Below are 24,249 nucleotides of genomic sequence, written 5' to 3'. Positions count from 1 at the left end.
CTAGGGTGGGACAGTACGGCATCTTTGGAGCACTGTGTGGGCTGGTGCTGCTTGCTCCCTTCAGTACCTGCGTGCTTGTTCTCCTTAATATTCCCAGAATCTTGCCCTATGGATATTACACAGAGAAACTGGGCTGGCTTGCCCTTCCATGGGTGGAAGAGTTTTCTTACTGTGGAGATGCACCTCTGCTCCACTGTAAGGATGATGTTCAGAGCAAGGAGATAGTAAGGACTAGAGTATGCGAGATGGTGGGGGCCTGATGGTGCCTGCCCAGGACTCAGCAACGGACTGTCAGGGTCAGTCCCTTCCCTGGCGCTGGGGAAGCAGGTCTGCCTGCCCCATCTTCTTAAATCGCCATCCCCATCTGCCCCTGGCACTGAGGCCAGGGCAGTGCTCACCGCAGGGGTGACAGCTGGGGACGATTCCTGGAGGAGTCTCCCCGTGCCTGGCCCTGCTGCTCCCAGCAGGGATGGTATTTCTCTATCCTCTGAGAAATTCTTCTTTCTCCCTCCATCCCTGCCAGACCCTGAAAGCACAGCATGCCCTGATCTAGCTCCTCTCCTCCTTCTCTCCCCTCCAGCTCTCACAACTCCCCTCATTCCCTCCTAGCTCCTTGTCTCTGCGGTCGGTGACATTATAAAACACCCCAGACGGGCCCTTGGTGAAGGTTTTTCTCCCAGCTTTCTTATTCCCTGTTTCTGCCTCTTTTGCTCTTTCTTTCTCCTTCTTTCTTTCCCTGCCAGGAATCTCAGTCCCAGATGAACCAATACTCCGTGGCTCTGCTATTTCCCTTTTATTTCCCCCCCTCCTTCAACAGCGAGATGGGAAAAGAGTGAACTAAAAAAAAAAAAAAAAAGAAAGAAAGAAAGAAAGAAAAAAATCAAAGCTCCACATATTGGATCCAGATGTGCTTACAGCCCTTTCCAGCAATTTAATTAAATTCCCCCAGACAGCCAGGAGGATTTCTTAATGATCAAATTTCCCTGGCTTTCCTCCTAAAATGCCCCTCTTTCTTTGGCTGGCTGTTGCTCTGTCTCCCTGATGGATAGCCAACTTGCATTCTTCCTAGTCCGCCCCGCCAAGGCAATTGGGAGGAAGGGGGCAGATCCCGACGCTGTTATTTTAGCTGGGCACTTGAATGCCCCAGTCGACCGCACCAGCGACATCCTTATTTGCAAAATGGGTTTTTTCACCCAAGAAATGTAGGGATGGGGAATCACCTTGCCGGAGGCCGTGGCTCATGGCACAATCATGGGAGGACCACAGCAGGGATGCTCCAGGAAAGGGCCCCTGTGTGCCTGGCCCCCCACCGGCCTTACTGTGCTGATGGCCAGGGAAGGGTTTCAGCCCTTGGGTCTCCAGGCTCGACACCTCCCATGGCCAGTTTTGAGGCAAGTTTGGCCCCACACTGTACACCCAGAGCCTCCTTTCCAGCCAGGGAGGATACCAGGGTGGGGGCAAAGCCTCTGTGGGGCTCACGGGGCCATGGCTGGGCTGGCAGGGCCCTTTGGAGCAGCTCAGGGTCCCATCTCATCCCTGGAGCCAACATGTCTGGGGTCAGAGGTGGCAATGGAATGACCCACACCTGCCAGCCCTCCTTTCCCGGCCAACAGTGGGGAATGCAGGGGGGCATTTCACTGCAGAATGGTGTCTGGTGGAGGGCTAGACCCAGCATGGTCTCCACCAGTGTCACACAGCTGGAAACAGTGGCCATGCCTGGTGCTGCCATCCCGACTGTGAAGGGTCCAGGGTTTTGTGGGACCACGGAGGGCTTGGGCTTTGCCTGGACCACAGAGAGTCCAGGCTCTGGTTTTAGCCATCCACCAGTGGCAGCGAGGAGGCACTTGGGACTGGATCGAGGGTCTTAGCTGTCCTACCCACCCAATGCAGGGTCCCCACAGCCAGGCTGTGCTGCTTTGAAGCCCGCCCATATGGGCTTAAAGCATTCTCCATACGGAGGGAGAAATCCTCGTTCCCCATTACTCTTTCTGCTGCTTTTCTGTGCTGGTCCCTGCCCAGCACACCTGGATGGATGGAGTTATTTCCACCGCCCACGCAGGATGGCAGAGGGATGATGCCCTCCCCAACCCCACCCACGGGGGCTGCAGGGCTGCACGGTGGGTCCACACCGGCTGCCCAGCAAGATGCCACTGCACAGCATCAAAGCCCCGTGGCACCGGGGCCAGTCACCACTCTGCAAAGGGTTTGGGACCCCCTGACCTACTGCAAAGGTGGGCTGGGGGCCAGGAGGCTGCAGGCGCTGGGGTCCCCCACCACGGCACCCCCCCTTGTGCGAGGAAGGAAGGGCGGGACACGGGGGGGGGAAGCGTGACAGCATGTCAGAAAAATGCCAAACCGGCGTGGCCCCCTCACCCGCACTGCCCCGGGCCACGGCTGCCTGCTGAGACCTGGAAGCGCTCCACCGGCATAAAATAAACACGTAAATAGGAAACCCGAGGCGGCTCCGGTTGCCGCCGACCCCCCGGAGCGCCCCGCGCCTGCGGACTCCACCCCAGCCACGGTAACGACAGCGATGGCAGCGGTACCGACAGACGCTGTGCGAACGCTCCCCCCCAGCAACTCCGGCGGCGGGGCAGGGAACGGGCGTGCTGCGGGAGGCTCCCGCGCCCCGCGCCCGCCCCGGCATGAGCGAGCAGCGCCGGCGGCGGGTGCTGCCGGGGGCCCGGCTGGCGCGCGGGCTGCGGGACCGCGGCACCGCCACCCCGGCCGCGCGCCGGACGGCGGTGGCGGGGCGGGACCCGGGGGCACGGCGGGCACGGCGGGGGCGCAGCCACGCGCGTGCCTGTGCGCGCACGGCCCTGACACTAGCCCGTGCGCTGCTGCGCGTGCCGCTGCGGCCGCAGGTGCGCCCCGTGCAGGCGCGAGGCCGGCTGGGGCGTTGGGCGCGCACGTGCGCGGGCGCTGCCGTGGGTGCGCAGACCCCCCGCGCAGACCTGCGCGGCGCGCACGGGGCGGAGCGTACGCGGCCGGTGTGCCCGCGCCCTCGCGGCCCCGGGGGTGTGTGTGTCCCGCCTCCGCCGCCCCGCCCGCCTGCCGCGCGCGCCCGCGCGCGCTCCCGGCGCGCCGCTCCCGGCCGCATGCTGCCCCCTGCCGGCCGCGCCGCAGCCCCGCCCCGGCGAGGCCCCGCCCCTCTCGGTACAACGGGCGCCTTCCGCTTCCGGCAGCGGGGCTGAGGCAGGTGAGGGGTGGCGGTGCTGGGGCGGTCTCGCCGGCTCGGACGCTCCGCAGCCTGGGGTCCCTGCGGGCTGCTCTCGGCGTCGCCCCGGGGACTGGCCGCGTGGGGCGCGGGGGCGCCCGGGGCCGCTGGCGCCATCCCGGTGGGGTCCCGGGGCCCCTGGCCTCGGTCCTCCGGGGTGCTGGGGGGTTGTGGGCCTCTGCGCTTGCTCCCGTGGGGCGCGGTACTTAGGGACCTCGCGGGTTTCCCCCGGGGTTGCTACCCTGTGTGCTGCGGGGCTGGTGGTCCCCGGGCTGGCTGCTGTGGCTCGCAGGGGGCTACGGGGCCTGCTCCAGCCCTGTGCCCCCTCAAAAAGCAGGCAGGGCTTTGCCGGTTGCAGGGACCCCGCAGCGCTCGGGGCCTCGCTCTGCTCTGGCCACCCCCCCAGCACCTCCAGCGTGCAGGGCCTTGTGGCAGAGCCGCTGCAGGCAGGGTCCACCCTTGGGCCTGGGTCCTGCCTGCCCGTGGGCCCCTCCTGTGCCCAGATAACGGCAGTTTGCAGCTCTGCCTGAGGGAGATAATTTGAATGCACCTCTGTGGTGTGTGGGAGGAGATCCCTGCACTGGCCTTCCTTATCCTTTAGAAACACACAGGGAGGGAGGAAGGCCGTGTTTTTTTCTAAATGTTAAACTGCTGGAAAGGGTTGTTTGTTTTAAAAGGAGGAAAAAGTCCTTTGGAAACCAGGCAGCACCAGGGTCTGCCTGCCAGAGACCTGTGTCGGTGAAGACGCTACTGCCATGCTGGAAGCCCCTGGATGGTCTGTGCATGTAGCAGAACACGATGCCTTTCCTGCACGGCTTCCGCAGGATCATCTTTGAGTATCAGCCCCTGGTAGATGAGATCTTGGGGCTGCTGGCGATACAGAATGCGGAAGGGCAGAGCACCCTTGAGAGGTAACTAGGTGTGGGGCTAAACACCCAATTGGTGTTTTAGGGGGTGATAGCTGGAGCTCAGTGCTACGGCCAAGGTCAGACATGGCACTGGCTGGGAACAAATGCCATTCCCAGTGAGCAGCTCATCCCACAGACCCTTCTCTTGCTGCTGTTCTCAGGGAATATGGTGGGGAGCAGAGCAAGGACTACATGTGCTCCCCAGGAACAGCTCTTTGCCTCCACCATGGCAGTAAGACCTAAACTGGGGTTTAGCTGTGACCCTGATGCTGCTGCATAACCCCACAGCCAGCGGGGTAGAGGGGTTACAAGAGGAGAGACCAGGATTTTTCTTCTTCCCTGGTGCTACTTTGACCCTTGCACACCCTGAGATGTGTGCTGTTCAAGTGAGTAACTGGTTGGTTTTGTGTGTCTTGAGTCCTGCCTGTCTGAGCAGTGACAGGAGCCAGCTCTCAGCTGTGAGACGAGTCTTGGAGAGGGAGACACACTCCCCGTTTTATCAGGAAGGTGTGAGCTATGCCCTGCTGAAGGTCACCGAGCTGGGTCTTGTCCCTGCTGCAGAAATCCTCTTGGAGTTCGGAGCTGACCTCAGCTTTGAAGGTAAGGCTGGTGGGAAGGGGGCTGGGCCTGGTAGGGGGGAACCGGCTGGTGAGAAGCTGCCCTGGCAGGCAGTGATGGCTAGGGCAGAAAGAGGGGGTCCTGCCAGGTCAGACCCCACCGCTCCTTGCTGAGGTAGCATGGATATGCCTTGTGGTAGCTCTTGTCCGGGCGCAGCCACAAGGATGGACTGGGGGATGGCCGGGGGCTGGTTTGCAGCTTTGAGGGCTTTTGCCAGAGATGGAACTGTTGCAGAAGCAAGACTCGGGGTGTATGTGACAGCCCTGTTTTCATGGGTATCACTGTGTTCTCAGGGCCCTCCTCAGCTGCCCCCTTCCACTTTCGGCAGGTGTCAGGGCTGTTCTGGGGAAGCCCTTAGTTCTCTGTGTTCTTGTCCTCAGATCCAGTCACCTACTACACCCCTCTGCACATTGCAGTGCTCCGCAACCAGTTGGATATGGTGGAGCTCTTGGTGAACCATGGGGCCGACATCAACCGGAGAGATCGGGTAAGAGCTTAGCTGCCTGGGCGCAGCCAAGCTGAGCCCCCCTGAGGTTTAGCTGCAAGAGACTGGCGAGTGGGGACAGCCCTCCCTTCTCCCCACGTCCCAGGCCTCACTGAGTGCCACTTCCCCTTGGCAACCTCCTGAGCCCCTTGTCTGTAGTGCTCTGGTGCTGTGGCAGAAGTTCAAGATGCCTTTGGCTGAGCAAACCTGCCTCTGCCATGGAGCAGTGGGTGGGAGGAGGCTGCAGTAGACAGACCTCTGCCTGTGGATACACTGGGGAAGGTTCACTTTGATTTTTGGGGATGGGTTCAAATATGCTGTTATGTTGGCTGTGATGAAGCCCCAGCAGTGACCCTCCGGAGGCACTCGCAAATAGTCTTCAATACTTACTAGCATTGTTTTTGCTCTCACTCTGTGCAGATCCATGAGAGCAGTCCCCTTGATCTGGCCAGTGAGGAGCCTGAGCGGTTGCCATGCCTCCAGCGGCTGCTTCAGCTGGGGGCCGACATCAATGCAGCTGACAAAAATGGTCAGTGTGCCCTGTCCAGCTCCCCCAGCCTGAGTGCTCCCAGCGGTCAGCCCACGGGTGGGCTGGAGCTGGGCACAGCGTCCAGGTTCTTCTGTCTTGCTGCTGCAAGTGCTCTCTGGTTACAGACTGGTTTGGAAGTTGAGTGCAGGCTGCAGAACCTCCCTGGTGTTTGTTTTCTCCTTGTATGCTGGCTGTGTCAGGTGCAGAAGGGGGCTGAAATCGGTTCTGTGCAGGCTGTGGGAGATGGGTGGTGGCCGTGCCTCCTTAGCATTGTGGTGCCCATGCACTCTAAAACTCACTCTACCATGACACACATGCCCTCTGGGACCACCACCAGCCCTGCATGTGTGGCCTGTGACCCTGTCCCCACAGGGTCATCACATGGACAGCAGAAGCCTGCTGAAGGAGAAGGGTTGTCTCTCCCTGTATTTGGCCATCTAGTTGGTGGGGTGGATTGTTTTCCTTCCTGCTTTTTGGGGTGTTGCCCTGTTTTCATCTGACTGACAGATTGCTCTATTGCAGGAAAGACAGCGCTGTTGCATGCCCTGGCCAGCAGTGATGGTGTCCAGATCCACAACACTGAGAGTATCCGTCTCCTGTTGGAAGGAGGTGAGAGCAGCCTTCTTCCCTCTGCACACACAGCCTCTCCAGGCCTGGCACTGGCTGATTCTTTGTACAGTACCAGGCGCTGCCCTCCCAACTCCTTTATGTCCACCTGAGCAAGAGTAAAGCCCAGCAGTGCCAGAGTTAGTGCTGCCCTGGCTGGCTCCACTGTCTGCAATGCCAGTTAAGTTCTCTGTCCCTTCCTCCAGGTGCGGACGTCAGGGCCACCACCAAAGATGGTGACACTGTCTTCACCTACATTATCTTCCTGCTGGGAGAGATGGTGTGCAGCAACACTGAGGAGGCACAGGTGATCAGTCGCTTCTGCTTTCATGTCACACAGCTGCTTCTGGCCCACGGAGCCAACCCCAGCGAGTGCCCGGCCCCCGAATCCCTCACCCACCTCTGCTTCAAAAGCTTCAAACGACACTTCCCACTGCTGCGTTTCTTGCTGGAGTCAGGTGCTGCCTACAACTGCTCCCTCCATGGCCCCTCATGTTGGTCAGGCTTCCACATCGTCTTTGAGTGCCTCTGCTCACACCTCAGTGTCTCTGAAGATGATGGTTTCTCTACAGACCTCATCCAGAAGGGTCAGACTCTGCTGGAGCTCATGATGGCTAGTTCACAAGCTGTCCAGCTGCCCAGCAACTTTGAGGTCAACACCAGCAGCTGTAGGTACCACGGGGAGAAGATCAGGACTCTCTTCTGCTCTCTGAAGCACCTGGAGCGCTCCCCGCAGGCATTGAAACATCTCTGTAGGGTGTTTATCCGGCAGCGCCTTAAGCCGTGGCCAGTAGATGTCAAAATCAAGGCTCTACCTCTTCCAGACAGGCTGAAGTGGTACCTCCTCATTGACCACACTGCTGCAGGGCATGAGGACCTCTGATCTTGACTAATGCCTCTCTGTCTCCCCGCCTCCATGGCCATGGTGTGCCTACAGCCACCAAATCTCCTCTCTGGGCCAGTTTTCTCTGCAGCAAGAGGTGTTGCTGTCTGTGCACCAGCTTGGCTGGTGCTGCACATGGTGTCCCCCTCTGCTGCGTTTTTGGGGCAGGGGGTGTGTCTGCGGTTTTGGACACAATGCCACATGCGTGTCTGCAGAGGCCTTGTTGCTCTGGGGCACGTTGTGAGCACGTGGGCAGAGCTCTGTGGCTCCCTGGTGGTGAAGAGAGCCCCATGGCACCGGGCAGCTGGATACTGTGGGCAGAAGAGGACTGGTTTGTGTGGATTTTAAGAAAAAGCCTGGTGGGCAGGATCAGTGGGCTGGTTGGGGGGTGTGACTAGACAGGCAGCCTGTCCCCTCTCTGGACTCTGCTGGGTCCCAGGCAGGTGAAGCAGTGCCTTATGCAACTGGCAAAGCTGTGAGTGCCTCGGGGTGCTGGGAGGAGAGGTGTTCCCTGTTAGAGGAGTGCTGGCATCGGTGTCCTGGGTTCCTGCCTCTGTCCCTGGTGGTGGGAGCGGGTCCGGCATCTCCATGTGGAAGTGGATGCCTTCCTCGCTCATGTGGGCTCCTGAAACCAGGGGTGGGGGCGAGGGGAAGCAGGACTGGCAGTGGTGGATGGCTGCTCCGCGTCCTTCGAGTTTCTGCATCCCGTCCTCCTGGCACAGAGGACCATCCACCAAGGACACCTCAGAGGTGCTGGGCTCCAAAACAGATAGACAGTGGGTGTTTCTTGGCTTTGTAGTGTTTCCTCTGCAAGGAGGAATGACGGGTGGCTGACTGCCCAGTGTCTTGTGCCTCCCTCCCTGTTCCTTGGCGGACTTCTCCCGCAACCCTACTCTCCAGTGCCTCCTTTCCAGGAACAAGACGTTGCGGTAGGACTTGGGGTTTTCTTTGCAACCTGCTACTGGAACCTGCGAACTCTGGGGCTGTGTGTGGAGGTCCCATGTCCCAGCCTTGTCACAGCCATCGGGCTCCTTCTAGGCATCTGCTTCCTTGTGATGTGCCAGAGACTGGCTGCGGAGCTGAGTCCCCCACGTTTTCATTGTTTTGGTTTTTGTTTGTCATGGGGGACAGATGCAGAAGAGGATGAAAAAAGGAAAAATCTATTCTGAGTAGGTAGTTTATAGCAGGTGGATCTGAGATCTGCTTGCAGCTTGGCTGCAGAAGAGTTGTCTCCCCCCCCATTGTCCTTCTGGCAGCATCTGAATTTTACCCTCTCCTGCCATGTGGAACTGGAGCTGTGCATCTTGATGAACTGATGTTTAAAAAAAAAACCTAGTAATAATGTGATCAAATACTCCCCTGGTGCCTGGAATGGGAAATGAGCAATTAAACGAGGCTTTTTATTGTAATGACAAGGGGCTTGTTTCTTCAGCAGGAGAGATGGGGTGGAAGAGAGGGCTCTGCAGAGATGGGGGGAATTGCATGTGAGCCCAGCTGGAGGCACAGGCTGCAACTGGGGTCTGCGTGTGGGCTCACCCACCTGGCGAGCTGTTTTGCCAGTGCTGGCTGAGTTGTGCTGGATCAGGCTGGCACAAGCCAGGGGCCAGACTTGGGAAAATGATGTGGGTAAGACCAAGAGGGAGACAGGAGTGTTCAAAGCCAGGTGATGGTGCAGGGTATTAGGGAGCAGCTGTAGCGTCACAGCCTTTGAGCTGGAGGTGCTGGGCATCACTGTGAGCCTGCAGTAATGAGCTTTGGGGGCTCAGAGGCAGCTCGGAGGAGGTTCCTCATTAAAGCCCAGAGCACCCCAGCTCCCTCCCAGGGTTACCCCTGTCCCTGGAGGAGGATGTGGGGGACCCAGGATTACATCCACCTCCCTTTTTGCTGTATGTGGGACACCTGCTCGTGGGTTTAAAGAAGAGACCCACAGAAAGCCCCAGAACCTGGTGTTGCCTCCTCAACCCACCACAGGGAAATGGCAGATTTCTCTCATTTGCCTGACCTAGCCTGTCACTGTGAGCAGCAGCAAAGGGTCAAACACCTAAGTAAGGCCTGGAGCCTGGACTGTCTCAAAAGTGCTCCCAGTCCTGTCTGCTAGCAGGAGCCCTGTGCAACTGCGGTCAGCAACCTGTTGGTGCCCACTGAGCAGGCCTCCTGCAGGGGAGACCCTCTTACTCCCGTACAGAGCCCCCAAGGGTGACATCAAACCAATACACTGCAGCCACCAAAGCCCACATGCAGAATTGCAACAGCAGGAAAATGTATTTGGCAAACACCTCTTTTCACAAACAGCAGTAACTTGGAAGACAAAGCCCCGTCCTCGCCACCTAGCCACCAGCCCCCGAGAGAGGGTTGCGACACCCCTGCTTCTGTCTGCAACCCTGCAGTGAAGGCACGGTCCTCACCCCTCCCGGCCCTGGTAGGAACCACCATGTCGGCCTGTGCTCTGAGCTGGCCCTGGAGAGACCTCCTCCCACTGCCCTCATCTCATGGCGAAGGTGTACACGTGGTAGATCTCATCGGGGAAGTTCTCCTGGCGCTCCTCAGCCAGGAGGTGCAGCCCAGCTCGGTGGATGATTTTGCGGACCACATCCAGGTCCCGGCAGACGCTGCTGTCCACATCGTCCATGATCACGCCCTCCTGAGCCATGTTGTCCTTGATGACCACGATGCCATTGGGCCGCAGGCCAGCACGGCACCGCTTCAGGAAGTCAGAGAGGTGGTTGTCGGTGAGATGTCCTAGAGGGGCAGAGCTGGGGTTAGAGGGCACGGAGTGACCAGGGCAGGAGGAGGGGAGGAGGCTGGGGTTGGAAGCCCCCCTGATCCAGGCAGCCAGATACTTGAGCCATTTGCAGGTGAAAGCTTTAGCTTGGGGGTGTCCAACTTGTGTCCCACTATCCAACTCCATCCAACCCACACCTCTGACCTGGTCTCCAAGGGCCTAGGGGGTAAAGGCCCCACAGTACGGTGTCCTGCGGGTGCCCCTCCATGGGGCAGGGATGGGGGGCAGGTCCCCAACCCAGCCGCCAACCCATGCTGTGATGCTCATCCTTCATGCAGACCTCAAGCTGCTTTCCCCAGCACGTGGGGCATCTGCCCCTTGGGGGAAGCTGGATGGGTCAGGCTGGTGAGAGCCTGCAAGCAAAGTGACCCTCACCGATGACCCACTGGATCCAGATGACATCGTAGGAGTCTGGCTCAGGGCTGAAGTCCTGGAGGCCACAGCAGAAGTAGTTGCGCACCCGCCTGCCCTCCTCTCCCAGGTAGCTCTTGGCCTTGGTGAGGAAGTCCTCTGTCACATCCACCATGTCCACTGTCTTGAAGAGAGGCAGCAGCAGCCGCTTGGTGATCCGGCCAATGCCCGCCCCACAGTCCAGAGCACGGGTTGTCCCTGTCCGGTTGGGGCCATCCTGGAACGACAACCACAAGGGGCTGAATCCCACTGCAAGGTACCCCCAGAGGAGAAATGAGGTAACCACACAGGACAGGGCTGGGGTATTGGGGCATCCATTGCAGGGCAAAGCTCTCCCAGCATGCACAGAACAGAGGATCCCATGGAGCATCTCAGAGGGAAGGGCCCAGGTGGGAGTGCTGGGAGACAGATGGCTTTGGGAGCATGACAGACCATGCCACCTACCCGCAGAAACCGCTGCAGGAACTTCCTGGAGCTGTTGATGTCAATGCTGGAGATGTGGCCGTAGCCCCCCAGCATGCCATCCACTGTGGCGGGCACGTCCTTCCAGTACTTCTTTGCCTTGGAGTAAAACTCAAACTCGTTCTCTACCACCTCGCTCGTCATGCTGGCCAAGGGGCACGTGGGACTCCCTGCTCTTCCGAAATGGGAGAAATTGCTGGTTAGGTCTGAGAGAGCTGTAGGCACAGAGCTCCCCCTGAACTGTGAGTACTTGCTCACAGTTGTACTTGCAGAGTACTCAGCTCTGTGAGTACCCCAGTTTCCATTCATCACTCCCTTCTCCCTCCCCAGGGCTACTTCAAACCTTAAAATCTTTCAGCTGAGAGCAAGAAGGAACAAAGATCTAAATCCTGGTATTTTCTGGAGACCAACAAGCTCAAACCCCCTTCCTGGGTAGGGATGCCTCAGCCAGACCAGGCACCCTGGAGCCTTGCTCAAGAATACAGCCAGTTACTTGTTGGGGTTTTTTTAGGGCTGAGCCACCCTTTTCACCCATTCTCCCTCTTCTTTCTCTGTCTTAATGTTTTACAGATTACATGTTTATCTGTGGTGACAACCTCATCAGTCACCTCCAATTACATTTGGAGTTGCTAAAAGTTACCTAATCACCTACCTGAGGATTGTAAATCTCAGCCGTGACCATAAGTTAGATATTTGCAATATAATAAGGTCAAGGTATAATCAGCAATACAAGCTATAAATCCCCCCCAGGCATCTCATAATTCAAACCACTGTGGATTTGATTAACTGCACTGTGGATTAGAAACTAGATTTAAGGTGGCCAAAGGATAAATCCAAGGCCTTCAAACTCCTTTACAAATAAAGAAATATATAGCGTTCGTGGTTTGAATTTCTGGCAAATACTCCTTTAAAAACAAAACCTTTTCTATGGCAGCTTAAGACAGTTTCGGTGGCCCTTGCGTGGTCTTGAACAGTTTGAGAAGGGAGCAGGGGGACACAGCATCTCACCTTACAGATCACCGGTTGAAATCCAGTTTGGCTCAGTGGTGCCAGGGACTGCTCTGTGCTGTGATCTAGGGGAAAAAAAAAGACGGGAATTTAGTCCCAAATCACCCCTTTAGTCCTGCAAGCCTGGGCAAGGCTGACTGCAGCCCTAGGGAACTGGAGGAAAGGGCCGCCCCAACCCCCGCAGGCAACCCCATAGATCCGAGGGGGCAGGAGGCCGGAGGATTTAGGCCCTGCCGCTTGATCTCATGGGCTGAGACCCGGGTTTGCCCTCTCAACAGTGTCACCCCTTCCTTGGCCCCGGTTTTGACTTGGTGAGTCCTTGGTGACACTCCTCAGGGTGTCAGGGGCCACCGGCACAGGTCGGGAGCAGCCAGCAGGATGACCCAGCCCGGCGCTCTACCCACCTGGGCCTCGGTGCTGGCATGTCCCCGCTGCCGCGAGAGCCCCGGTGCAGTGGCAGCTCCGCAGCCGAGCTGCAGGCACCAGGTGCTCGCCCCGCAGACCCGCACACCTGTGGGGTGCAAGTCACGCCGGCCCCCCCTGCTTTCGGGGTGGGGGGTCACCTTAGAGTGAGGCCCCTTCCCCGATCTCTGGGGCCACTTGCAGGGTGGGGGGCGGCTGGGGTCCCATCCCGGGCGCTGGGGGGTTACACCAGCCCTGCCCGTGGGGGTGCGAGGGGCGGTTCCTGGTTCAAGGCCTAAACCAGCCGTTTCCCCGGTACCCTCCGTCGGGGCTGGAGGCCCGTCGTGCTCCTGGGCTGCGGCGTAAGCCGACACCTCCCCACACACCCCCGCGGGGAGCCCCGCAGGCCGCCGGGCTGCGGCTCTGGCCGCCGGGGGCGCGGATCCGGCGCCGGCAGCTCTGCCGAGGGGTGCCCGGTCCCGCCCGCTCCCGCGGACCGGACAGCCGCGACCCCCGGCAGCCCCCGTGGTTACCTCAGGCAGCCGCCGCACTCTCTCCCGGCCACCAACCAGGCGGCGGAGCTCACGGTAACGTCAGGGTGATGTCACCTCGGGGCGGGCCCTCCTCGCTCGCGCGCCGGCTGCCCGCGGGGGGGCGCCCCGGGAAGCGGGGGCCGCCGTGGGGGGGCGCGGGAGGGCGGGGGGCACCGGGGGGGCCGGGGGCGGCGCCGGGGGAGCCGCGGTGCGGTGCAGGGCGGCGGGAGGGCCCCGTCTCGCCGCGACGTGTGCCCGTGCGGCGTCACGAGCGGCCCCGGGGCTGGCCGCGGGCCCCGGCGGGGCTCCGTGCCGCCCCCTCGGCCCGAGCAGCGCCCCACCCCCCGCCAACGGCCCTCGGCCCGGCACCGTGCTGCGGCTGGGGCGCAGGCGGGCGCGGAGGCCCGGCGGCGGGGCCCGGCGGGGTGGCGCCGGGGGGGCAGGGCCCGGGGGGCAGGGCAGCCGAGGGGGCGTGGGGAGCGGGCTGCGCCCCTGCCCCCGGCCGCGCCGCTGCGCCGGCCCTGTCCCGTTGTCCTTGCCCCGTCCCGCCGCGCCCCGCCGCGGCCGCGCGGTGACGCTGTTGCCCTGCCGTTGGCCGCCGCCGCCGCGGGAACTTGGCCGCCTCCTGCCGGGGGGCACCGGCCCCGCACGCCCGGCGCTCCGGGCCCCGACACCCCACTGCCCCGCGTCCACCCTGCGCCCCGGCGGGGGCACCGCTCCCGCCGCCCTCGGCGATGTCCTCGGCTCGCCCTGCCCTGCCCTGCCAGGCCAGCACGGGGAGCTGAGGCCGGGCAGGCTCAGCACAGCTGTGGCCATCTCCGCACGGCACCCCCGCGGCCCGGGGTGCCCCTCCGGTGAGGCTGCCTCCCCCCCGGCCTCTGCGTGATGGCCTCCCTCCGGCCGAGGGCAGCACCCCACCCCATCGCCCCCCGCCCCTCCAGTCGGACAGGCATGAGACACACACACCCGCTCCCGTGGACAGGGACCTGCAGCATCCGAGGCCTTTGGAAGGGCATTGCTGTGGGGACAGGGACGGTGACAAAACTGGCTGGCTGCAGCCTGGGGAAAGGAGGACAATGTGGATTCTCTGGTGTCTAATACAAGGTAAGTCCTTCCCTCAGCAGGGCATCAGCCCCCTCCCTCACCTTCCCCCTGACAGTGACTGGCACAAAAACTGCAGGAACAGAATCTGCCTGACGTCACCCAGCGCAGGCAGAAGGTAGCTGCAATGGGGACATTGCTGCACGGGCACAGGGGGAGCGGGGTCTGCTCCCATGCAGCCAGCACCATTTACACCCCAGAATGTCCTAATGGCCCCTGCAGGGACTTGCTGTGCCCAAAACAGTGCTGCTCATCCCACAGCCATTCAAAAATCCATGGCACAACCAGGACGCGGTCTCAGTGCCAGGGCCCATTGCCACCCTTCCATGGCGCCTGTGCAGATAGTGGAGGAAGACCCCACCACTGGGCATGCAGCTGTTGCCCTGGGACAGCTCGTGGGCACCCCCAGGTCCCCCGAGTCCCTGCATCAGGGCCTGAGCGTGCCAGGGGCAGCAGCGACTGGAGCCAAGGGCTCATGGCAGGGGCTGGGAGCATGTGTCACAGTCGGCTGCAGAGTTGGGGATGCAAGGAGAGCATCTCTGAGCACAGGAAGTGCTGCTTGCACCCTGCTTTGCTTTCCAGATTTTAAAGAAACGAGGCTCTGTTACCAGGCGGGGAACAGTGAGCACAGGACAGCAGTGCCTGGCTGCTCCCAGGGTGGGGTGATGTCTTGGGAGGTGCATGGTGGTGAATGTCCTCCATGCACAGGCACCTGAACGACCAAAACCCACCAGGTTCCCCCTCACTGAAGCCACCAGCAGCCACTGCATCACTTTGCTTGTCACCTGCATTTTGAAGCAGGCCATGACATCCACATACCATCCATGCCCCCTACTTCCCACAGCATCCTGCAGTATTTGCTCCCCTTGCCTCTCCAGAAAAGATATTTTTTCTCCTTTTTATTCACTGTGCTGCACTGGGGCTCCTGAAAATCCTTTCCACTAGGTCCCAGTCACCCCCTCCATCCTTCCCCACTGCAGAAGCCCTTCATGGTGGTAGGGAGGGACCGGTGCTCCTGTCCCTCTGGGGCTGGGGCTCCGCTTCAGCTCCTCGGGTTACAATGAAACCTGCAGTGGTTGCCTTGACCCGGGGCCCAGCCTTGCTTACTTGTGTTCCCTTTGATGATTTCTTATTATTGTTTATTATTAATATTTTTTTTAATTTGTATTTATTTATTTATTATTATTAAGGCAACAGAGTATGGCTGGAAATTAAGAGAGGAGAAAGAAATTGGTTGAGCTTCCCTTGGCTCACCATACTCCTGAGCCTGGTAAATGGCTGGGGCTGGGGATGAGGGTCCCATCATCGAGGACACCGTATTGAGTCCCACTCTTTGCTGGAGACAGGTCCAGCCTTGGGGCCAGTTTGCGCAAAGACAAGTCTGCAAAAAACATGGCAGCCGCAGAGCTCCCCTCCTAGGCTCAGCTGCCTCCCCGTGGTAGCTGCTGCTGGGAAATGCTTTTCCTCTAACTGGTTTCAGTCTTGTCATTTGGTAATTCCTTGTGTGATGAGACAGAAAACACCGCCCAGACCCCCTTCTCCAGCCCATTTGTTTCCCTGCACGCTCTCCACTGGCTCCCGCTCACTTGCCACTTTTCAAGGTAATCACTGGCACTGCAATTGCCCTTCAGGAATATATATTTTTTTCTTTTCCCCAGGTGCTTAATCACCCTTATTACCCTTTTCTGATTAATTAATTCTAATTAATTTTGCACTATCATTTTTGAGAAAGGGTGACCAGGACAGCGCGTATCGTTGCAGGCGATTTGCAAGGCAGGTCCTGCAGTGCCGGCATAGCCCTTCCCTCGGTGGCATTTAACCCAGGTCTGGGCAGGCACCTGCTGCCCTGTTTGCTGCCATTAATGGCAATTAATAGAGCAACGAAGCCCTCTGAGGCCTGGGGAAGAGCCCCGAGGTACTTTGCAGGGAACCGTGCAGGACAGTCCCACCTCCTTTGCTCTGCTGAGACGGCAGGGTTTGAAGCTGGTCAAACCTGCCCTTGTGTCCATGTTTGCCCAGCTCCTTCAGCTGCCTCCACAGTGACACAGCCAAGGCTTGAATAGTCAGAATAAATTAGGTCAGGGCTTCTCCTCGCTCTGCCAAGAACTGCCAAGGTGCTCAGAGGGGTGGCAGAGACGTGGGTCCCTTCGTGCCACCCATGCTCTGTCACCTCTCGTCTTCCAGCACCAGTGCCAGCTCTTCCCTGGATACCGGCACAGGCGTCACCTCTGTGTTGCCCTGAAACCTGACTGGTTTGGGTGACCCTGCCCTTAAAATAAATACAGATGTCCTGGGGACGGAGGTCATCGTCCCTTTGCTGTTTGTCCCAAAAGCAAGCCCTGGTCTGTACCTCGTCTCCAGCACCCAGCAAGGATAGAGGACCCAGGCTGGGAGGCTGCGGCCACACTCGTGCCCAGGGGGCTTGCCAGGGCCTCCCATGTCCCTGTGACCAGTCACTGTCCCCAGGTGTAGCTGGTTGGGCAGTTCTGCTGGCCAGGTGGCCAGCCAGCATGGCTTGGGGCTGGGACCGTCCATCCCACCTCACTCCTTCAGCTATTGGTGCTCTTGGGGAGGCTGAAGCATCACCACCAACACTGCTGAACCCCCCAGCAGCCCAAAAGATCTAAAATGTATTTATTATATATAGTGTAATATATGTGATATACTATAAACTGTATGCTATATACTGGATAGGAGATAATAGATATAGTGTGTGTAGAGATATATATATATAAACATAAAAATTCTGTGCACTGTGTATAATATTGTGAGTATAACAACTGTGCATATGTGTGTATATATATATATATTGCAAATGGACCATTTGTGCCTGTAAGTACATATATTCATATACATAATACATATACATATACATATACATATACATAATACAGCACACCATACTTATATACACATATATTTATACATCAGATAGATAGATATAGGTATATGCATATAGATACATGCACATGGATATATGCATATATATATGTGCATACACACAAATGTATATACATATATATAAACCATATTTTTATATATGCATGTATGGTGTACACGGCGGGGGGAGGAGGGAGCAAGAACAAGTATGTACTTGTGTGTGTATATGCATGTGTAGCGCACAGTGGAGCTGCCTTGGCTCCGTGGCTGGTGCAGGGCAGCAGGGAGGAAGAGGAGAACAGGAGGGAGACATGGAGGAAAGCGCACAGTAGGGAGAAAGAGAGAATACAAACTGCTCTGAGTTACAAAAGCTCCCCTCTTTGATTAATTGTGCTTTCTGTTTGATAAATGTTACTCATGAGTATAAAATATGCAAAGCACTTAGCAAGTTCACACTATTTAAAGAACTCAACTAACTAAATTAAAATTCGATGATACGAACGGAGCCACTGAAGAGGAGTGTGGCAGCATGCTGTTCGGGGAGCCAGCCTGAGCAGAGAGACTGTGCCATGGCCATGCATCCCACCAGCGCATCCCTCTGCGGCACACTGAGCCACGCTGGCCCCAGCACGGCAGTGCCCAGCCCACGGGAAGGTGCCCCGGGGCCAGCTGCAGCGGGGTTTTTGGGGAGGCTGTGGGTGGGGATTTCTTGTGTGGTCCCCAGCGCCCCAGCTGGATCCCTGTGGGGCAGCAAGGGGCTACGAGGGGCCAGGCCAGAGCATCCTCACCCTGCGACTCAGCTCTGTGGCACTGCCTGCCCCGGGCCATGCAGCGCAGGCAGGAGTGACCCTGGCACAGGGCCACCTGCCAGCTTGGAAGGGGGGCAGCTGAATAACTCGCTGTAATTCCCAAGCGCCCACCGTTGCGGGTGGCAGCAGCCAAGCACCCAGCTCCAGTGACCAGGGTGGTTCCAGTGGGTCACCCAGATCAGAAAACCAGGGGTTTTCTGGCACTAATGAGCTGTGATCAGCTCCCCACCCTGTGACTCCTCACCCGCCTTGAACCACAGTGTGACAGCTCTCTGCACACTGCCAGCACTGTATCCTTCCAGACCTTTGAAGAAAACCAGCTCAGTCCTTTCTGGGTTTCCTGAAATGGCAGCTGAGCCCTCTCAGGTGACGGGGAGCCCTCTTGGCATGGGGTGCTCTGCGGTCCTGCCAGCTCCCACCTCTGCCCCAGCTCATGGGCTGGGGGATGCAGCAAGCACTCTGGGGAGGACTCAGTGGGCACTGGGCAGATGCAGTGTGGGCGCTGGGACGATGCGGTGTGGGCACTGGGAGGATGCAGTGTGTACTAAGCAGTTTCCCTGGCTCCCGCTGCCATGTGCCTGGCTTGCACTGGCCACACTCCTGGGCTTCCCAGGTGAGCAGGGCTTGCTGGAGTGCACTGCCAGCAGCAGCAGCCTGTCAGGGTCCCTCCTGCCTGCATTTGAGAGGAGAAAAGAGGAGGAAAACCTGGCCTGGATCCGGCCTTCTAAGCACCTGCCTCTCTGGAAAGATGTAAGAGCCCCCCTTGAGTGGTGTAAGCGTGGCCCCAGAGCTGCCCCCCGAGGCCCTGGGCACCCGCTGGGTCCCACAGGACCCCAAGCCACCCTCACCTTGGCTCAAAGTGCAGGGGTCAGCCCACTGGAATCCTCTAACTTAGCAAACTGGCTTGCAGCCAGGATAAGCCCCCATGCACAGCCCCGCTTCCTCCTCCTCCCACCTGCTGCCCTGTGCCCCCACCGCGGGCAAGGGTCCCCAGCCCCACAGGTACTGGACTGTCACATCCTGATAACTCTACAGCTGAAACACTGACAGAGCTTCAAGTTCATTGTTTTTGTGATGCTAACAAACCCAGCCAGTGTATTGGTGCCAAGGGGCCAAAAGCCTTTGTATCTTACTGGCCAGGGGTACTTCTTCACCTCCTCATCCTCCTGAGCCTCCTCTCATGCCTTTGGCCAAGCTGAGCTCTTGCTAGCCACAGGCAGGGGACAGGCAGGACAGAGGGACTTAACAGGAGGAAAATGATATTTTTTTTCCAAAGTTAGTCCACTGGGCCAATAAATCCTTCTGCAAAGCGTAACCCCGCACCAACTCAGCTTGGATGGGGAGAGGCTGAAATGGCCCACACTTTGCAAAACCTCCTGGGACTTTTTGCCAGGCAGGGATAAGCCAACGTGACGTGGTGAGGTGCTGCCAGGGAGCCAGCCCCCAATCCCCCAGCACATCACATTGCGGCACGGCCAGTGCTGGGCTGGGTGGTAGAAAGCCGGCTCAGCTTATCCTTGCAGTTTGAGCAATGATTTAGCCCCTATGAACACACCCGGCTGTAAATCCTGGCACAGACAGGTCCCAAACATTCATTTCAGGCAATGCAGTTTGTGTCATCTCAGCATTAGCATTTACACTCTTATTAATTAATACTTGTTAAACTGAGACTAAAAATAAAGCGCTCAGCTCCTTGCCTCTTTGCCCTCGCCCAGCAGCACGGCTGGGCTGCAGCAGGATCAGCACCTAGCTGCTCCCTTCTCCATAACCAGAAAGAAGGAAAGAAAAGGAAAAAAAAAAGGACTGTATTGAAGCAAGAATCCTGCTAAAGCAAAAACCACCCCCTTCTGCACAGCCTTGGTTGGACAAACCAACTGCCCTGGCTCACCCTCACCTCTCACTCCTGCCTGGGTTGAGCTGTGGGGTGATGGGGGTGGCAGTGCACGCAGGGTTTAACCTTTTTTTTCCATTCCAGTTTCTGAATTTGTTTTTCTTTTGCTGCTTCTTTTTTTCCTGGGCTAGGCTGGCTCAGTTGCACTTCCCATTCAGAGCTGATGTAATTTCTCAGGAGGGACACCCCAGGAGGGCTCGCGTGCAGGAAAGGAAATGGTTAAGTGTGGTGGACGCAGGTGGGCTTTTATGCCTGCACACAGGCAGGCGCTGCCACCGCTGCCTTCAATTAAATCCAAAGGGCAGCAGTTGATGCAAAAGTCCCTTTTCCTTCCCTGGGGCTGCTGCTACCCATCAGCATCCCTTTGGCTGCAAAGTGGGTGGCTGCAGTGTGGGTTAGTGCTGCTGCTGGGCGGGCTGTGGAGCCGAGAAGGACCTGAAATGGGGGTCAAAGAGGCTTTTGGGGAACCCCAGGGGTGAAACCCGGCTGGGTTTGGGCACCGGCAATGGTGCTCCCCACTACACTCCAGCCAAGTGTTAAAACCATCAGGCTCTGTGTTTCCTCCCTTCCCAATTGCTTGAGCTCCTGGCCCCACTTCAGACCTCAACTAAGCAAAGAAAGCAAAGTCTCAGCACAGGCTGCTTCCCATATAGATTACATACATTGCACTTGGATCTATAGCACAGACCTATAGTGCATACAGAGCTGAGGCGCACAGCCAGCACAGTGCCGGGTGGAAGAGGCTGTGCTGACTGCAGCTCCCTGATGCTACTGCTGGGGAAGGCAGCCTGGCCTGTGATATTTAATAACATCATCATCATCATCATTATTATTTATTATTATTATTATTAATAATAAAATAAGTTAGTTAACCTTTATTAATGAAAACCCAAAGCCTACAAATTTATGCAACTCCAGGAAAGCCCCAGGTTACCAATCTGCATGACTTAAAACCAAATCTTCCAAGACTTGGCCATGCCCTTGGCTTGGTTGTTTTTCCCAGAGCCCCCCAGCTTTCATTTTCTGAAAAAGCTCAAGCTCCAGCGGAGCAAAGCTGGAGGCCAGGATCCCACCCTCCTTTGCTTTGCTGGGGCAGCCCAGCATGGAGTCGGGGGGCAGAGGGGCTCTCCAAGCCTGGGCTGTGGGAGGGAAAAGCTGACACCCAGGTCCCTTCAAGCCGGGGCTGGGTACTGGACCCAGCAGCACCAGTGGCAGCCCTTGGTGATGCAGTGCGGCTCGCACACACTGGGAGTGAATGTTAATGGTGCTGAGCTCCTGGGAGAAATGATCAAATTCTCTGTATAAAGCGGGGAGGAGAGGAAGGGGAGGGGGAGGAAGGGAAAATAACTTCACAGATTAATTCTGCTGATGAAAATTAAAATCGGGCATCTCCAAACCAAGCCCAGAACAAGCTGCTTCAGAGCCGCAGCTGAGCCCCAGCCTGGCCACAAGCACCCTGCAGGGTTGGGTCTGCCTGAGCTTTGCTCCTGCTTGTCCCCCAAAAGCCCCCAGATGTGTTAAGCCAGTGGCTCCCTGCATGAGTAAATGTGCTGCAGCCTATGGGGCAGGATCAGGCCCTGGGGCTGGGAGGGGATGGGCTATCCCAGATGCATCCTGCTCCATGAGGGATTTTCTTCATCCCTGGTACCTTTGCTTCACCTGGCTTTACCTGTCCAGAGGACAAGTCGGAGCACCCAGATTTGTGAGTCATTTCAATGGCAAAGATTAAAAAAAAGAGGGAAATGCTGAGGGCTCTTTATTTGTCTTTTATTAACTTCCTGGTGTTTGAGCCTTTAAAGGCTCATTTTCCCCCCACTGTACTCTCTGGTGAGGACAGCTCTGAAGGTCCTCCTGGCCTGAAATGAAGACAGAGATTCAGCAGTGATCACAGGACTCCAGGAGCTGCTGCTTTAAAAGGAAAACCAGCTTTAAAAGGAAAATGAGGTAAGAATCTGGGAGTGGGCCATGCCATGAGCCATTGCAGGAGCCAACTCTCCCAGCCGGCAGCTCCCTCCTGCTCTGCTCCTGTCGGAGCTGGAAACCTCCTGTGGAGCCCGGGAAGTCCTGTGGGAGGGATGTGACTCCAGCATTCCCAGGGTGGCTCTGGGGCACAAGGGGACTTTCCTTGGCTTGGACCACCATGGGCACATTGGATGGTGCTCAGGAGCCACAGGGCTCTGTGCTGGGGGCACAGCGAAGCCTCAAGAGTATGTGCTGGGGTCAGGACCACAGCAATCCTGGGGGGCACCCATGGGTGGGACCTGCCTGCATGCCGTGCTCCGCTGCACCCCACCTTCCTGCTCCCCCCTGCTGTGCTGCCAGCCATCCCCTCTCCCTGGCTGTGATTTCATTTTGATCTCAGTCAGCTTTCCTCCCTCCCTCCCTCCCTCCCTCCCTCCCTCCTCCCTTGCTCGCTGCTGCCAAGTCCGAAGGTTCCTGCTGTGACCTTGAGCTGGTTTCTGGAGCTGGTTGTGGGTTTCTTAAAGGAGCCGTGGGGGCTCCCACCCTCTGGGGCTCCCACCCTCCCACCCCCTGCTCCCCCAAACCCCAGCCCAGCCATGCACCAGGACAGGGGGAACTGAGAGCAAGACTAGAGGGCTCCAAGGGCACAAAAATTGGGAGAGGGTAGAAGTGGCCAATTCTATGGCCATGGAGCCATGGCTCAGCCACACTCACCACCGGCTGCTGCATTTACTCTGGGGCCAAACAGCTGCTGGAAGGGGGTTCCCAGCCACCAGACCAGCACAGTGTGAGGAGTGGAGTGGGCAAAGCCCCCACTTGCATGTGGTATCCAGTGCCAGTGATGGCATGGGGAGGGGGACCCCGGTGCAGGCATCAGGAGGTACGGGAGTGCTTGGGCTAGTGGGGTGGGCCCACCTTCCAGCACCAAGGTAGGTCAGCGGTCCTCCATGGCATCTCAGTAGCCCTTGAAGCCCCACAGCGTCCAGCAGTGGCAGGGAGAGCTTGAAAGCAAAGGCGATGCTGGCTGCTGCCAGCTCCTCTCCAAAGCCAAGCTAAGGGGCAGATGATAGCCTGTGCACCATGGAGAGCTGCAGGGTAAAGCCAGCGGGCAGGCGTCTAGCTTCCTTACTGGAGCACTCACACTGTGTGCATGCCCGTGTGAACACAGCATGGCTCGCTGGGAAGTTGTTGCTTGCACCCAACAGTGAGTGTTGCACATAAACCCCAAATCCCATAAGCATCTCCATGCGCCAGGGTGCAGATGTCTCAACAGAGCAGAACCCCCCCAAACTGCCCTCACCCCTGTTCCTAACAGCACCTCAAACTCCCCCAGAAAAATCCTTCTCTGGGTTAAACCCCAGGCGGGATGTGGCATGGCCTGGGGGCACCAGCTCTTGGGCTGAGACTGAGAATCAGAAAAGCATCTCAAAGTGCAAACAGCTTCAGTGAGGACATGCACATGGAGATCCCGCTCCTGGGAGCAGAGGTGTCCCAGCACCTGTGTCTCAGAGGTTTTAAGCCACAGCTTAGCTAAGCTGGACAGGCTGAGATTTCAGCCTTGCTTGGCCAGGCCAGGCCATACTAAATGCTCCATCAGCTGGAGAGGACCCCAATCAATAAGTGCCTTCAAGGCAAGTAATAAAACTTTGAAATTATGCAGGCAGCACTTGGCACTGTGCAGCAGAGGCGGTCTTTAATTCATGGGGATGCTCTCAGGGTACCAGGGAGGAGGGTCTTAATTCAGGAAAAAGAAGCAAGGGGCTGCACTGCTGCCACTGGGTGTACAGTGCTTAGATGGGCTTGGAAGATGCTGCAGTGACAAACCCACTGCTGAGCCTTCCCCGCAGCAGTGCCCAAGCACAGCACCTCATCCACAGCCTGCTGGAGGTACTGGAGAGAGCCAAAGGTGCCCCAGATTCAACCCTTGTCTGTCCCCCTCTCAATCCCAGGGAGATGCTGAGTACACAGCATCACTCTGCTGCCTTGCAGGTGCATGGATCATGGGACCCCACGGATCAACCTGGGGACCCCAAGACCAAGCACTACCCTGTGAGCTGGGAGCGAGCAACATCTTCTGCCGCAGACATGGAGCCCATGGTGGCTTGTAATGGCATTGGAGGGAGCAGGAGAGGATGTTCTCATCTATTAGAGATAATATGGGGGGAAACTGAGGCACCATGGGGTTACAGAAGGGATAAGGAATGGTTATGAGAGAAGCTCAGTAGGGCTTGTGCCCTGGAGCAGACCAGCCAACCGCTCAGGGGATGAAAAACTAGATATTTTGCTCTGCATTGCTATAAAAATAAGAGTCACGTTTGGACCACATAAAGGCACCAACAGGCCACCAAAAGTCACAGCCCAGTAGCCAGGGCGCCCTTGGGAGCCCCCGATCCCACCAATGAGAGGAGAAACTGCTCCTCTACCACCTTCATCCGCGCTGCTGGGACCGATGCTCTGCACAAGGAGACAGGTCCAGCAAGTGATGGGGACTGAAGCGCTCAGGGCTGTTGAGGCAGCACGGGAAGCTCAGCCATTGCCCCCGCCACCAGAGGGATGGCTTGGGAAAGCCCAAGCCCACGTCCCACCCAGTGTGGGGACACAACCCTCGGCTCAGCCAGCACCACACTGGGAAGAGGAGGAGGAGGAGGGATGGAGTGGGAGGAGGTGGGAGAGAAGGAAGAAAGGAGAAAAATGAGTTTTCCTGCTGCCCCAGCGGTGTGGCGATTGATCGGGTGCAGGCTGGTGTGGAGCGGTGCTGAGAGT

At 58.0% G+C, this 24,249-nt stretch overlaps 4 protein-coding genes across 10 annotated transcripts in view; 2 read left to right on the top strand and 2 right to left on the bottom strand.

The window, feature by feature from the left end:
• Positions 1–2,645: 2,645 nt before the first annotated feature.
• LOC129736789 (small nuclear ribonucleoprotein-associated protein B'-like) lies at positions 2,646–3,194 on the top strand. The gene has a single exon (XM_055720610.1). It carries the CDS (start codon positions 2,646–2,648, stop codon positions 3,192–3,194), a length of 549 nt encoding a protein of 182 aa, XP_055576585.1.
• ASB6 (ankyrin repeat and SOCS box containing 6) lies at positions 3,067–8,654 on the top strand. Of its 4 annotated transcripts, XM_055721031.1 has the most exons (7): positions 3,067–3,199; positions 3,895–4,128; positions 4,544–4,725; positions 5,124–5,230; positions 5,648–5,756; positions 6,279–6,365; positions 6,569–8,654. In XM_055721031.1, the coding sequence occupies exons 2-7, from the start codon at positions 4,016–4,018 to the stop codon at positions 7,243–7,245; spliced, it is 1,275 nt and encodes a 424-aa protein (XP_055577006.1). In that variant the 5' UTR covers positions 3,067–3,199; positions 3,895–4,015; the 3' UTR covers positions 7,246–8,654. The 4 variants fall into 4 exon arrangements, with proteins under 4 accessions (XP_055577006.1, XP_027658215.2, XP_027658213.2 ...); XM_027802413.2 differs by lacking the exon at positions 3,067–3,199 and having other exon boundaries at positions 3,992–4,128; positions 4,287–4,725; XM_027802412.2 differs by lacking the exon at positions 3,067–3,199 and having other exon boundaries at positions 3,208–4,725.
• Positions 8,655–9,481: 827 nt separating this feature from the next.
• On the bottom strand, positions 9,482–12,986 carry NTMT1 (N-terminal Xaa-Pro-Lys N-methyltransferase 1). Of its 4 annotated transcripts, none has more exons than XM_055721075.1 (5): positions 12,844–12,986; positions 11,909–11,973; positions 10,883–11,070; positions 10,403–10,655; positions 9,482–9,984 (listed from the first exon to the last, which is right to left on the bottom strand). In XM_055721075.1, exons 3-5 carry the CDS (start codon positions 11,042–11,044, stop codon positions 9,728–9,730), a joined length of 672 nt encoding a protein of 223 aa, XP_055577050.1. In that variant the 5' UTR covers positions 11,045–11,070; positions 11,909–11,973; positions 12,844–12,986; the 3' UTR covers positions 9,482–9,727. The 4 variants fall into 4 exon arrangements, with proteins under 4 accessions (XP_055577050.1, XP_055577053.1, XP_055577051.1 ...); XM_055721078.1 differs by having other exon boundaries at positions 10,883–11,075; positions 12,844–12,950; XM_055721076.1 differs by lacking the exon at positions 12,844–12,986 and adding an exon at positions 12,313–12,805.
• Positions 12,987–21,274: 8,288 nt separating this feature from the next.
• Positions 21,275–24,249, bottom strand: part of LOC129736832 (uncharacterized) — a 126,591-nt gene continuing 123,616 nt past the window's right edge. Inside the window, exon 4 of the mRNA XM_055721081.1 lies at positions 21,275–21,380. Within this exon, the coding sequence (XP_055577056.1) occupies positions 21,318–21,380 (63 nt within the window). The 3' untranslated portion in view covers positions 21,275–21,317. The remainder of the gene's footprint in view (positions 21,381–24,249) is intronic.

This window comes from Falco cherrug, chromosome 9, assembly GCF_023634085.1.
Source record: "Falco cherrug isolate bFalChe1 chromosome 9, bFalChe1.pri, whole genome shotgun sequence".
Lineage (NCBI taxonomy): Eukaryota > Metazoa > Chordata > Aves > Falconiformes > Falconidae > Falco > Falco cherrug.
The sequence above is the reverse complement of the archived record's forward strand: the minus strand, read 5'-3'. Positions and strand labels throughout refer to the sequence as shown.